General features: G+C 17.3%; 4 protein-coding genes across 4 annotated transcripts; 3 read left to right on the top strand and 1 right to left on the bottom strand.

Annotated features, from left to right (window-relative positions):
* Positions 1–2076: 2076 nt before the first annotated feature.
* Positions 2077–3397, top strand: PGSY75_0907500 (hypothetical protein; the record flags this gene model as incomplete). The annotated part of the gene is made up of 6 exons (XM_018785490.1): positions 2077–2136; positions 2340–2445; positions 2589–2692; positions 2804–2899; positions 3137–3229; positions 3356–3397. 6 exons carry the CDS (start codon positions 2077–2079, stop codon positions 3395–3397), a joined length of 501 nt encoding a protein of 166 aa, XP_018641831.1.
* Positions 3398–5126: 1729 nt separating this feature from the next.
* Positions 5127–7751, top strand: PGSY75_0907400 (ATP-dependent protease ATPase subunit ClpY; the record flags this gene model as incomplete). Its single annotated transcript, XM_018785489.1, has 1 exon — positions 5127–7751. The coding sequence occupies one exon, from the start codon at positions 5127–5129 to the stop codon at positions 7749–7751; it is 2625 nt and encodes an 874-aa protein (XP_018641830.1).
* Positions 7752–8846: 1095 nt separating this feature from the next.
* PGSY75_0907300 (hypothetical protein) lies at positions 8847–9626 on the top strand (the record flags this gene model as incomplete). Its single annotated transcript, XM_018785488.1, has 1 exon — positions 8847–9626. The coding sequence occupies one exon, from the start codon at positions 8847–8849 to the stop codon at positions 9624–9626; it is 780 nt and encodes a 259-aa protein (XP_018641829.1).
* A 786-nt stretch (positions 9627–10412) lies between these two features.
* Positions 10413–13736, bottom strand: PGSY75_0907200 (putative GTPase-activating protein; the record flags this gene model as incomplete). The annotated part of the gene is made up of 1 exon (XM_018785487.1): positions 10413–13736. One exon carries the CDS (start codon positions 13734–13736, stop codon positions 10413–10415), a length of 3324 nt encoding a protein of 1107 aa, XP_018641828.1.
* Positions 13737–16662: the final 2926 nt, after the last annotated feature.

Raw genomic sequence — 16662 nt, 5'->3', positions numbered from 1 at the left:
TAATACTATTATATAAAGATATATATAATGTATAAAAAAAAATACATATTCTTATTTTATATTTTATTTTTATATATTTCATATTTCAGAAAAGAAGAAGCATATAAAATACTACTTTATATATTTATATAATATAGAATAATTATTAAACAAATATTAAAAAATATAAATGCAGTTATGTTATTTTATCATATTTTTTTCTTAATTTTATAGTTAGTGTATTTAATATGCATATCCTCAAGATAATGTAATAAGTATATTCTCTTAAAAAATAATACATCTCAATATTTGCGTTATTTTTGCCTATATATGAAAATATTTTTGAAACATTATAAAATTGAGAAAAAAAAATATATAACAGAATCTTTCTTGATGATACAAAAATACAAAAAATGAGATAAGAAAGAAAAAAAATTATTTATTAATATTAATATATATTTATTAATTCGTGATAATATTATAATTAATAGAAAAGAAAAATTATAATGCAATATAAAAATTATGGAATAATATATTTTATGTATAATATCAAAAAAAGAAAAAAAAATAAAGTACAAACATATTATTTATATATATTAAACTATATTATTTTTTATGTATAATTTTTGCGTTTTATTAAAATAATAAAAAAATAAAACAGAAACTCTATACAAGAACATAAAATTTTTTTTTTTTTTTGTTTCTATAACTGTACAAATTGAAATATAAATATGTAGATAATTTTTTAAATATTATTATTTTTTTTACTATCTTTTTTTTTTCCATAAAATATTTAATAAGAATGGACAACATTAATATTATATAAGGATATTAATATATTCAATGAGCATATATATTTTTGTTATATTTTTTTAATTCGTTATATTTTAGTTTCCAATATAGAATTGGTTAAGATAATATATTTTTAAGCTTATAAATATATTGATATTATTTTTCTTATGTACTTATATATTTTATTTTTTTATAATCAGGAATATTTAGACATTCTTTAAATTTCAATAAAAGAATCATAAAATATGATATATATATATATATATATATATATAATTTTTTTTTTTTTTTTTTTTTTGAAGTCTTATAATTGCGATGAATAATATTTGAAAGATATATTCCTTAATATAAAAATATATATATATATTTATTTAAATGTACAAGTTTATATTATTCCCATTACATTTTCTTTTGCCAGTTTTCAATACAAAATAATTTTTAAATTTATGAGTTTTAATTGAAATTATAAAATTTGTAATATATATAATATATATATATATATATATATGTATATAATATATTGTAATATTACATATAATTAATAAAATATTTATATATTTATATATTTATATAATTGTATGTTGTTTTTTTTTTTTTTTTTAGCCGTGTGCGCTACAGTGTATTTATGATAAATAAAATATTTTTAAAAAAAAGGAAAAAATATAAATTATAATATGAATGGTAAAAAAAAAAAAAAAAAAAATGGAAAATAAATATACAAGTGCACAATATTTTTATTATATTCAATATGTAATAAAATTTTGAAAAAAAAAAAATATAATTTCCTTAAAAATAGTAAAATATGATATTGTGTCCGCAAAATAGAAATTTCGTAAAATATTAAAATATATAATATATTTATAGGGTTAATATGTGAAATTGTTTTGTTTTCTTTTTATTTTTTTTTATATAAATAGGATATGTTGAAAAATAATAAAATAATAATAACAAATAAAGAATAACATACTGAAAGGAAAAAATATATATATATATATATATGTAGACTTTATATGTTATAATTTCCATTTTATTTTGTTAATATATGTATTTTTTTTGATTTGATTAAAATAGGAAAATTATTCTCTACATATAAAATTGTTAAGTTATAATATATATATATATATTTAAGCATATGTATATTTTTCTTATATTAATTTGATAGTAAATATATTTTGAAGTACTCAGAAAAATATCTACCTCAACAAGAACATCTTTATTGTAATATTATATAGATATAGATATATATTACTTATATTTCATAACTTATCTGTAGTATATTTTTTCCTTTCATAGCTCGATAAGAAGATGTCAGCAAAAAATTATTCTCGCAGAGCAGTTTCAAAGCTTCTGAATTGTTTATCAGAGGTATTTATTGAAAGTTTATTATACTGTTGAAGAAACATAAAAAAATAGAAGAATATAAATATATATATTTATGTATAGATACATTTAGAATAATTTGAAATTTAAAAGAAAGATTTTTTTTTTTTATTTTTTCATATATTTTAATAGAATATATTTAACGTGTAATATATATATATATATTTATTTATTTATTTAATTTTAAGGAAATTGAAAAGCAGCAACCAAAAAATGTCATTCATTTTATGGTAGATTTTTTGTGCAAAAATTATGGGTCGCATTTAAGAGGTTTTGCTCATGTTTGGGATGTTGGTACGATAAATAAAAAAAAGAAAAGAAAAGAAAAAAAAAAAAGAAGAAAAAAAAAAAAAATGTAATTATAATTTTTATGTGTATGTAATATATATATATATATATATATATATATATATATATGTATGCGTTAATTTTATTAGATATTGAATTGGAAAAGGAAAAAAAATTAGTCATTGAATTTTTTAAGAGTCAAAAATTAACCACCGAAATTGCTAAACATTTTATCAACGTTGGATTTGATAGTGTACGTTAAAAGTTAATACTTAGGATATTTTAGTATACATAAATAAAAACATATACATATTATATATATATGTCCATATATATGTCTTTTTCTTGTTTTTTCTTCTTTTAGATGGAATCCTTACTATATTTAAATGTTCACATTTTAGATGACATTGAAAAATTTAATAAGGTGAATTGGCTACCTGGGCATAAAATAAGATTACAGGTGTGAAGAAAGAAAGAAATTATACGTTATATATATATATATATATATATATATATATATAAATATATATATTTATATATTTATATTTGATGTTCTTAAATATTTAGCATACACATTTTTATTTAGTTAGTGTAATTCTTTTATATTATATACCTTTATTGTTTCTTTTTATGTGCTAATTTATTTTATTTTATATTATTTCCTTTTTTTTTTTTTTTTTTTTTTTTTTATCCTTAGCAAATGTTTTCAAATATCGATGAAAACGTTAAAAAGTTTTATATGGAATATGAAGAGGGAGCAAAGAATAATTTGGAATATAATTGTATAAGGGTAAATGAAAGAAATGGACAACTAGACGGCACATATTAAAAATGACATATATTGAATATATATATAATATATATATATAATATATATTTATTTATTTGTTTGTTTGTTTTATTTTTTTTAATTTAGCAACAAGCCAATTACACACTTCCACCATATGAACACTTTTGAATCGATAAAAAAAAAAAAAATTATAATAATAAGTAAAATTAAAATAAAATAAAATAAAATAAAATAAAATAAAAACAAGGCAGCATGAATAAGTTTATCGAATTATTTATTACAGATGAACGATCAAAATGAAATAAAGTTCATTGGAGGGTTACACAAAATGATTATAATAGATATGTATACTTTTTTATATACAATTCTTATAAATATTTTATACATATATATTATATATATACAAGTCTAAATATTTAATATATTTTTATGTGTGTGTAAATATGGTGGCTTATTCAGAAATGTACACATAAAAATATATAAAATATATACATATATATATATATATATATATATATATATATATATATGTACAAAATAAATTAAAATTTCCAATATTTTTTTTAAACATGCATATTTGCATTACCCATCTGTCATAAGTGTGATGGATTTTACCTTAGCACACATATATTAATATTTTTCATATTTCATAATAATTTAAATAATTTTTTTTTTTCTTTTTTTTTTTTTATAATAAATCTTTAACTTTTACATACACATAAAAGATATTTCAAAAAAAAAAAAAAAAAAAAATACATAAGAAAAAATATTTTTGTATGATTAAACATTGATATCATCTGTTCTGAATATATAAAAAAAAAAAAAAAAAAAAGAATGAATGAATAAATAAATAAATAAATAAATACGAATGCATTTAGCATTATATTTATGAATGCTTTTGTTTTTATGCTTATGAAAAAAAAAAAAAAAAAAAAAAAAAAGAAATTGTCATTACACACCTTTATCTTTATAATGAAAAAAAAAAATTTTATTTTTTTATAAATATTATAAAAGTGTAATAAATAATATAATATATATTTTGCTGTATGTATAAATATATATATTAATCTTATATGGTAAATAGGATTATCATATAATATTATATATATTATATTCCAGAAAATAAGAAATATATATAATATATATTTTATACGAATGTATATTTTTTAAAAAGAGAAAAAAAAAAAAATATTATATATATATACCATATATATATATATTAAAGATTTATAATATTTTATCATATTTTTATTAGTATGCATATTTTTTTTTAAGTTTGGCAGTTCATAATTTTTCTATTCATATGAACCTTTTTTTTTTTTTTTTTTTTTTTAAATACTATTGCTTTCCCCTCTTATGAATTACTAACAAAAAATAATATAAAAATTATGTTACTATAAAATATATAGTATATATAAATATATATATATATATATAATATATGTATATATATATATAACAATTATATATAAAATATATATATATATCATATTTTTTTATGTTTATGTTTTTATTTTTTTTATTTAATTCTACTTTTTTTTTTTTTTTTTTACAATTTTTTTCATATAATATATTTGTGATTATAACATATTTTAATTTTTTGTATATGTTGATTTTTCACAATATATATGACATATATATGTATATAAATTAATATTTATTTATATATATTTGAAAGGATAGGGATTTTTGTTCATACATATAATGAATAAATAAATAAATAAATATATATATATATATATATTTTTTATCTTTCCTTTTTATATATATTTATTTGTTTATTTCATTTTTCCCACATTTTTTAACCCTTTTAAAAAAAAAAAAAAAAAGAAGTTTTTCCCACATTTTTTAACCCTTTTAAAAAAAAAAAAAAAAAGTAGAAAGAGAAAAGAATATAATGAAAAACCTTGACGCAAATAAATGTATTAAACTTATTAACGGTTTGAAGCAAAAGAAAAACTATCCTTATTTCAATTTACAATGTTTAAAAAATATAAGTAATGAAAAGGAGAGGATACATGATAACGTTTTAAGATTTATTCCTAAGAATTGTAGGAAAATATTAAACACAGATACTAAAAGTACTTATGAAAATACATTAGATGAATTAATTCAAAATAATAAGAATAATAAGAATTATAATATTAATTATAAAGTTATTGATCATAATAAGCCTAATGAGGAATCTAATATAAAAAAAAAAAAAAATTTATTAATACATAATAAAAATGTAGATATTTCTGATATAAATGTACTACCAAAAGATAAGGAGCATGATTTAGTAATACATATAAAATATGAACCTAATGATAATAAAAAAGGAGGAAAAAAAGAAAGTCAAGAAATATTATATGATAATGATGAAGAGAATTATGTTAATGAGGGCAAGAATAAATTATATATTATGAATAATTATCATAACAATGAAACAGTATATAATAATAAGGAGTATATTTCTTATAATATGAATCAATATAAAGATGGAAAAAGAGAAGATGACAACAATGATAGTAACAATAATAATAATAATAGTAACAATAATAATAATAATAGTAACCATATTAATAATAATAATAATAATAATAATAATAATAATAGTAATAATAATTTTAATCTAAATGTAGATAAACAAAAGGAATATACCATGTTTTTAAACAAAGACGATATATCAAATAAAGATCAAAAACAACATAACAATAATATTAATAATATAAATAATATTAATAATATCAATGAAAAATGTGATAATAATATAGATGCACAAAATATAGATAAGGATGATATACTAAGTGATAACTATTCATCAGACAAAAAAAAAAACCAGAACATCGAAAAGTTTGCTAAGGTTAAAATAACCAAAGAAAATATTATAAATATGAACGATATAAAAGAAGATGTTAAGAAAGTTAAAAAAGTTATGGTCCATAAAAAGGAAACAAACCAATATAATATGAAAGATGAACAAAATAAAAATGTATATGATATTAATGTAGATATAAAAAATGAAGAAAATCAAAATATATATGATATGGATGTAGATATATCAAAGGTTGATTCTAATGTTTTTAAAAATGATAATATAGGAAAGAAAAATTATTTTAGCAGTGGTGGTATGCAAAGTGGTAATGTTTTAAAAGAAGAAATAAAGTCAGATGAAAATAAAATTAATTTTCAAATGAAGAGTGGTAAAAGTAATAAGAAATGTTTATATCCTCATGAGATTGTTGAATACTTAAATAAATATATTATTGGTCAAAGTGAAGCTAAAAAAGTTGTTGCTAATGCATTACGACAAAGATGGAGAAGAATACAAGTTAGTGATGATATGAAAAAGGATATTATTCCAAAAAATATTTTAATGATAGGACCAACAGGGGTAGGCAAAACTGAAATAGCTAGACGTATATCTATGTTTGTTGATGCTCCATTTATTAAAGTGGAAGCAACGAAATTTACTGAGGTTGGATTTCATGGTAAAGATGTAGATCAAATTATTAAAGATCTAGTTGAAGTAGCTGTAAAAAGACAAAAAACAAAATTTGAGATTGAAATTAGAGAACAGGCTGAAGAGACTGTTGAAAATATTATTCTTTATTCATTATTAGGTAATATAAAAGAAGAAGAAAAAAATATATGGAGGAAATATTTAAAAGATGGATCATTAGATGATAAAGTAATAAGTATAGATATTCCTAATTATATTAATAACAATATTTTTTCAAATGATTCTGTTGAAAATGCTGTAAAAGAGGCTTTAAGTAATCATCAGAATATAAAGAGTGTAAAAATAATACATCAAAATATAAATAAACAAAGTGATAAAAAAACTATGACAATAAGAGAAGCAAGACAAAAATTATTACAATTAGAAATTGATTCTTCTATGAATCAAGAGACTATATTAAAAACAGCAATAAGTTCTGTGGAAGAAGAAGGTATTGTATTTATAGATGAAATTGATAAAATTTGTTCAAAGTCTAATTCTTCATATAATGGACCAGATGCAAGTGCTGAAGGTGTGCAAAGAGATCTATTACCATTAATAGAAGGATGTGTTATAAATACTAAATATGGAAATATAAATACAAATTATATTTTATTTATAGCTTCAGGTGCATTTCAAAGAGTTAAACCAAATGATATGTTAAATGAATTACAAGGAAGATTACCTGTACATGTAACTTTATCTAGTTTAACTATCAAAGATTTTATAGATATATTGACAAAAACACATAATAACTTATTACAACAAAATATAGCTCTACTAAAAACTGAAGGTATAGATCTCAAATTTACTGATGATGCAATAGAAACAATAGCAAATGCAGCACATGATATGAATTTCTATGTTGAAAATATAGGTGTCAGAAGATTACATACAATCATTGAAAAAATTATGGAAGATATTAATTATGATGTATACAATTATGTAAACCAATCTATTGTAATTGATAAAGAGAAAGTCAACAAATCTCTCGAAGGATTTATTAAACAATATGACTTAAAAAAATATATCATATAAGATGTAAGACAAATGGGAACTGTAGTAAAATTGATTTTAAGTTGCTAAAATTTTTAATAAAATGTAGCACTGCAAAGAAAAAAAAATATATCTATATATAATATATATATATATATATATAGATATATATTTATAGATATATTTTTTTTTTTTTTTTTTTTTTTTTTTTGGCTATATATGACTTTTTGATTATATAATAAACATATATATTTTATAAATCTAGTTACAATTTTTACCTTGTTTTATAATATAATATATATATATTTATATATTTATATATTTTATTTTTTTTAAGATTCTAATTTCATATATATGTATACTATCATTATGGAAAACATAAAATAATTTACATTTATATGTTTAATTTATTATATATATATATATATATATATGTTTTTTTTTTTTTTTTTTTTTTCAAATATGTGAAATTGACAAAACAAAGAATTTATACAATTATAAAAAATATTATTTATATGTTATAAATATTAAAGACAAAAAGGAAAATCTTTTAATTTTTAACCATATAAATAATAAATAAATATATTATATATATATATATATATATAATATATATATATTTTATGCTGATAAGAGAAAATTAAAAGGTGAAATCCTTCCTATAAATTAATATTGATTAGAAATATATTTCATTAATTTTTTCACATATTTTGTAAATCTTAATATATGAATAAAACGTATAAATATATATAAAATATATATATATATATATATATATATATATATATATATTTATAAGTGTAACATGATAACTGACATAATCATTTCGGTGCTTACTCTTTTAAAAAATATATACATAAATTATGATATTTATAATAATATCAATGAAGTCGAGGCGAATGAACAAAAATGATATATCATTCAAATGAAAGGTAACAAAAAAAAAAAAAAAAAAAATTTATTAAATATATATATATATATAAATATTTTTATAGATCCAAATATATCACATAATATGTATAATATGGATGTTTCAGGTTTATATAATTATAACTTTTAAATTTTTATATTTGCTTATATTCCTATTTTTTTTTATCTTTTTTTTTTCTTTTTTTTTTCTTTTTTTCTTTTTTTTTTATGATGGATGGAAAAGCATATATAAAAGATTACGAAATTGAGAAAGCTACTCATAGATTATTATTAAAATTAAAGAATGAAAAAATAAAAGAAGATATTTTAAAAAAATCTATAAATGAATATAAAGAAACTATAAATATTGTGAGCAATTTAACAAAGAAAATAAATTATAAAATAATTATTCCATTTTCTAAATTAGCTTTTTATGAAGGAGAAATAAAATATACAAATAATATATATCAAAATATAGGATGTAATACATATTGTGAGAGGACATCAGAAAATGCTTATAAATATCTGGAAAAAAAATTAGATGATTATGAAATAAAATATAAAATAATATCTGATGAAATTAACAAATTGACAAAAGAAATCCAACTTGCTTTAGAACTTGAAGAAACATCAAATGTAAATAAAAATAATAATAATCAAGACGATGATACTTATAATTCCAAAAATGTTTTTGTAAGACCTGATGGATATTTAGAAATAAGAGAGGAATATCATAGTAGTGATGATGAAAATGAGAATCAGAATGTCAAAAATGATAAATTAAATTCTATATGTAATAATAATAATAATGAGAATCAACAAAAAATTATAAAAAGAGAAGATCTTTTTACAAATATCAATACAAATGAGAATAATAAAAATGAAGAAAAGATACAACATGATGACAAACCTAAAATAAATAATAATAAATCGTTAAATGTTAATAAACAAGGATTGCTTAATATTCAAGAAAATTATACAAGTAGTAGTAGTGAAATTGATGACTAAACAAAAGTCAATAAAATATAAAAATATATACTACATATATATATATATATATATATATATATATATATGCAACCCATATTATAAATTATATGGTATTATATTTTTTTGTTTTTTAAAATATAAATAGACATATTATTACACATAATTAAATTATAACAAAATATTAATGTAAAAAAAAAAAAAAAAATTTCCTATTTTTAAAATATATATAGATATTATTACATATGTAAACACTTCTTTCTTTGATAATTAAAAAAAAACCAATGAATTTTTTTTTTTTTTTTTTTTTTCTAATAAAACTGTATTTATTCAAATTATAATTTATTACATATATATATTTATATGTATAATAGTTATGGTTTAAAAAGACAACAATAATAATTAGAGTAATGAAAAAAAAGAAATATATATATATAATAACATTGGTAGGAAATTAAATGGCAAATAAACATTTTTTTAAAATAATGAATTTAAAAAGGAAAAAAATACAACAGAAACATGATAACATATATATATATATATATATATATTAACACACAAAAAAATAAAATAAATAAATAAATAAATTATATATAATAAAATGATAACTTAAATTAATAAGGTTATTAATAAATTCTTATTATATATAATATTTGCATACTATAATTAGGTATGTATTTGTAAAAAAAAAAATTAAAAAAAATTAAATAATCAAGAAAAAAAATTTAATTATACGTAAATATATATATATATATATATATATATATATATATATATATGTTTTTTTTTTTTTTTTTTTTTTTTTTTTTAAAATGTGTTAGCTTCTTCTACCTGATTTGTGTCATTATCTTCCTTTTTTTCACTAGTATTCATATTGTCAAGTTCTCGATCAACATCCTTTTTATTAAATTGATAATATTTATTTATTGTCGAGACATCAAACCAACTATTATCTTTAGCATATGAATTAATTAAACTAAAGAAACCAAAATTATTATCATTATTTTTTTCATTATCATTGTTGTTATTTTTTGATGAAGTTTCTTTTTCATTATAACTAATATATTGCGATATATTTAAAATACTTTCTTCTTCTCTTTCATTTTCTAAATTATCTTCATCTTCATGATGTATATGTTTTATTTTCTCTTTTTTTTCATATATATCACATTCTTTATTATTCATATTTACAATAATATTTTCCTTTTTATTACAATTCATTTGGTTCTCATCATAAATTTTGGACTCATTCATTTCGTTATCGAATACCATTTCGTCTTGTCCCTCTTCTTTATTAAAATAATATGCATGTCTTTTTAAGTTGCTCATACTATTCCTATCATTTTTGTTTTCATTTGATTTAGAATGTTGAATATGGCTATCGTTCTTATCATATAAGGAGGGACGTTCCTCTTTATCATTATTATAAAACATATTAGTTTCATGCATGTGATCATTTTTTATTTTTTCATTTAAACATTTGGATACAGAATTGTAAGAATTGTTGATATTATAAATATGATTTATTTGATTTGTTGGATTTGCTGGATTTGTTGGATTTGTTGGATTTATATGATTTATTTGATTTATTCGATTTATTCGATTTATATCTTCCTTTTCATTTTCTTGATTCATAGGAGACATATTAATATTATCATTACAGTTATCCGATTGTACATAATTTTTATAATATTTATTAATATCTCCTTTAAAATTTTTATGATTTCGCTTTTCCTCATCAGATATATTATGAACAGAATTACTTTCTTTTAATGAGCTAGCTACATCATGAAATGCTACCTCATTACTACTATTATTAATTGTATCATTGTCCATATTTTGATTTTTTTCGTTTTTTTCATTACTACTTAAAATTTTATAATAGAATGTATTGATATTTTCTCTTTCTTTTAAGGACAGAGATTTTTTTTTATCTCTGAATTTAAGGTTGGAGGTAGGTTTTAATTCTTCTTCATTTTTTTTTTTTAAAATATTATTAGAAAAAAAATTGAGCAAAGGAACTCCATCGAGTATAACAAAATTGTTATCATCATGGATCAAATGACTATAGCGTTTATACGTATTATTATTATTATTATTATTATTATTATTATTGTTGTTGTTGTTGTTGTTGCTATTATTATTACTATCATTATTATTATTATTATTATTATTATTATTATTATTATTATTATTATTATTATTATTACTATTATTATTATTATTATTATTATTATTATTATTATTATTATTACTATTATCATTATTGTTGAGAGTTCCTCTTGTTGGGTCATAACTATTAATATTATTTGTATTGTTCATTTGGTTTATATTTTCTTGTATATGATTAAAATGACATGTTGTTATATTATCTATTACAAATTTGTAGTGACTATGAAATGGTACATCCTGATTTTCAATATTTTCAAATAAATATAATAGCTCATTACTTAATATAATTGACTCGGATTTTTTAATAAGTAACTTAGCTATTAATATATCATCATTACTTTCATTATATTTTAATGATTTTAATAATTTAAGAATTTTCTCAAATTTATGTTTCATTAAATAACTTTTTAATATTTTCAAGAGTGCTACTGATATAATAATAATTTTTTTGATACTTGTGCTGAATAAATAATCCCATATTACTATAACACTTTTTATGGGCAAGCTAGCTATAAATAATGTGAGAAGCCATTGATGTAAATAGACAGGTGGATATACTTCTTCATTATTAAAATGATCTACTAAATCTGGTATTTCATTTTGCATTATTCTTTCAAATAAATATATAAAACGATTTAATAGAGGAAACTTTTCTTTATAAAAATCTTTCAAATAATAATTATTCATTAAACTAACTAATACACAAAATGTTTCTAATTCATTAAAATTACTTATAATTAATAATAATCCAACTAAAAAGTTCATACCTTGACAATAACCAACAGAAGGTTCATAATTTGAATATGCATTTAAAATTCTATATAATTGTTGTTGTGCATATTTGTCAAATATTAATAATTCTGGAAATGTTCTTGATATATCTATTAATATTAAATTGGTATAATGTGATTTCTTTTTAGATAAATAATAATATTTCTTTTGAAATTTATTATATAAATTCTTTGCATTTGTTATATGGAACCATATTTTCCATCTATATTTTTGTGGTATTCCTCTTTTTACTCTTCTTAAATAAGTTGTTCTATGTGCTTTATGAAACCATACAATATCTCTATTAACCATAGAGGACCATTTTTCTAGTATTCTTATATTATTCTTTTCTCCACATGATAAAAGCTCATTAGTATAATGCTTTCTTAATCCTATAGTTGGATCGTATATCTTCTTCTGTGTAACTTCCCAGTCTTCTAAAAATTTTGTTTCATTCTCTATATCCAGAGATATCAAATTATTATCATCATTAAAATTGTTATTATCAAAATGGTTACCACTATGAAGATTATAACAATGGTCATCATTATTATTATTGTTATCATTATTATTAATGTTATCATTATTATTATTGTTATCATTATTATTATTGTCATCATTTTTATTATTGTCATCATTTTTATTATTATTGTCATCATTTTTATTATTATTGTCACCATTTTTATTATTGTCATTATTTATATTATTATTGTCATCATCATTATTATTATTATTATTGTCATTATTTATATTGATGTTGTTGTTCACATCTCTATTGCTATCTATGATCATATCATCCTTATCCTTCTTATCGGATGTGTTACGATTAATACTACTTATATCATTTTTAGTCTTAATCTTTTTACCTTTCTTTAAATTTTTCGTATTATCAGCGTCGTCCTTTTTTTTCTCTCCAAAAATTTTATTTATACTAAATGAATGAAAAATGCTTTTCGCATCTTTATTATCATTCTCTTTATTACTATTCATTATAACATTCTTATTTTTATCATTTTCTAATATAGAATGTTCATGTACATCTGTATTATCAGAACCTTCTTTTTTTAAACTGTGCTTTTTACTAATAAAAAGTTTATTCAAATTATTTTTTTTTTCAACTTTTTCGTTTTTCTTTTTTTTTACATTCTTATCCAAATACTCAAGTTCCAAAGGTTTCAATTCACTCATATTACATTTATATTTAAATTATTCAAAATATATGAACATACATATAATAGTGTATATAAATATATACATATATATATATATATATATATATATATATATATATATATATATAATATATGTATAGAAAAAAAATTGAGCATACAAATTATTATTTTTTTTTAAATAATACACTTTCATATGGATATATATAAATATTTAATATAAAAATAAATTAAATCTAAAAAAATATATGCAACTATTTATTTTATGTTATACATATATATTCTGTTCTATTAACATAAAACAAGAAAAAAAAAAAAATACTAATCTGATCTAAATAAAGAAAACAAAAAAAAAAAGAAAAAAGAAAAAAAATATATATATGATTATAACCTTATATATTATATAATATTAATATTTTCAAAAAAAAGAAAAAAAATTACAAATATATATATATATATAAAATATTTACATATATATAATATTTACATATATATAATATATATATATATATAATATATAATTATTATAGGCTTTACCTATTAATTCGCATTTATTATTACATTTGTATTTTTTTTTTTTTTTTTTTTTTTTTTCATTTACCTATATCTCTATATTTGGTTTATAAAAAACGCTAAAAGGGAATTTATTTATTAAAAAAAAAAAGAAATACATAAAATTATTAACATATTTTTTTTTCTATAATAATAAATTGATATCTTATAATATTTATGCAATCATTTAAATTTTTAATTTTTAATAATTAACTTCTAAGAAATAAAAAATACACAAAAAAAAGAAAAAATATATTGGATTCTTTTTTTTTAAAAAAAATATATTTTTCTTATATCAAGAAAAATAAATATATAAATAATCTATAAATCATTCTGTGATGTATAATATTTAATAATACATATTAATAATTTTATAAATATATAATAATATATTTAATAATATATGAATATATGAATCTATTGCATCATTGAATATACATAAAATGTAAATATATATAAGTATATATATAAATGTACATTTATCTGGATCATTATATATATATATATATATTATAAAAATCTTATGTAATTCGTTAAAAAATAAAAACATTTAATTTATTAAACAATATCTTACAATCATTTTAAAAAAAAAAAAAAAAAAAAAAAAAAAAAGTATAAAGAAATAAATGTATGTCGTAAAAAGAACCCTATCTGAAGTTTTATTATTATACACATATATGTGAAAAAATTTATATACATATATAATATATTATATGAATATTAATATTTCACATTTATTCCTTTTTTTTTTTTTTTTTCCTTTTTTTTATTGGTTTTGATTTATTCCTTCTGTCTGCTTTTTTCTTAAGGTATCTCTCTTATTTTTTTCTTAAAAATATATAATTTATTATATATATATATATATATATATTTATTTATTTATTTATTTACATATTCATAATAATAAAACTGTTTTATATTTTTATACATCTCTTTTTTTTTTTTTTTTTTTTTTTTTTTTTTTTTATTGATAAATTCAAATGTAATTCCACAGAGGGTTTTTTTTTTTTTTTTTTTTTTTTTAATATAAATTTTAAAATCTCATAATATATATTTAATTAAAATTATTTTTTATATTTTATTTTATTTTTTTTTTATTATATGCACTTTTTGCACACGTATGAATAACAAAATATATGCTGAACATATTTGTATTTATGTTATGATATTGTAAAATATATAATTATTTTTTAAAAATATGTATTTTTATATATATTATATGATTTCATTATTTATAATACAATGAAATATTCATGTACATATAAATAATAGTGTATTCAAAAAAATAAATATGTTTTTTTTTTTTTCTTTTTTTTTTTTATTATATATGTATGTCTGATTATTTATGATGGTCATTAAAATTTTTTAAAAATTCTTTTTCTTTTCTTTTCTTTTTTTTTCTTTTTTTCTTTTAATGAATAACCAAAATAAAAATCATAAAATATTTTCAAGTACATGATTTAACATATACAAACATATTAGTTTAATGTATATGTAATATGTTATTGTATATTTAATATTCCTTATATATTAACAAAATACAAGTATATTTTTAAAATTATATAAAAGAAAATAAAAAAATAAAATATGCACATGAAATATAAATAAAAACAATCTCATTAATAGTATGATAAAGTTTTTCACTCTCTTTATTTTTACAAAATTTAAACATAATACATATAAATATATATATATATTTTTTTTTTTTGGTAGACGTTTTTATATAGATAAATAATTAAAGTTTTATGAATAAACATATTCGAACAAGAATTTTATATGATTATATTTTTGTTCTTTTATTTATTTTTTTTTAAACACATTTATATATAATTTTCTTTGGTCTCTTTTAATCATATACTCAAATATTATGATCCTATAAAATAATATATTATGTAAGAAAAATTTATGTGGTGAACAGTTTTATGCTTCTCTTAAAAAAAAAAAAAAAATTTCTTTCCGTTCTTTTTTCTTTGTTTACCACAACGTTATTTTACACTTGTGATAAAATATTCAATGTGTTTAAATACACTTCTAGTGTTAATATATTTTTTTTATTAAAATGATAATTATATATTAGGCATTATAAACTATAAAAAAGAAAAAAATAGAATAAAATGAATAAATAATTAAATAATAATAAGAAGAATATATTAATTAATATTAAACCAGTTAGCCAAAATTACTTTATATTTTATACCTGACCAAGTCATGTAATTTCTTCATTTTTATATAAAATTTGATTAAAAAAAAAAAAAAAAAAAAAGAACGACTGTAATTTTTATAAGAAAAGATCTCAAATAATATTGTGTACATAAAAAAATCTACACAAAGTAGGACTTTAATTAATTACTGTATGTAAATAAATATTTATAATCTATTTATATAAAAACCCT

Source organism: Plasmodium gaboni, chromosome 9 (genome assembly GCF_001602025.1).
Source record: "Plasmodium gaboni strain SY75 chromosome 9, whole genome shotgun sequence".
In the NCBI taxonomy this organism is placed as follows: Eukaryota; Apicomplexa; class Aconoidasida; order Haemosporida; family Plasmodiidae; genus Plasmodium; species Plasmodium gaboni.
This window is presented reverse-complemented; position numbering and strand designations above follow the sequence as displayed.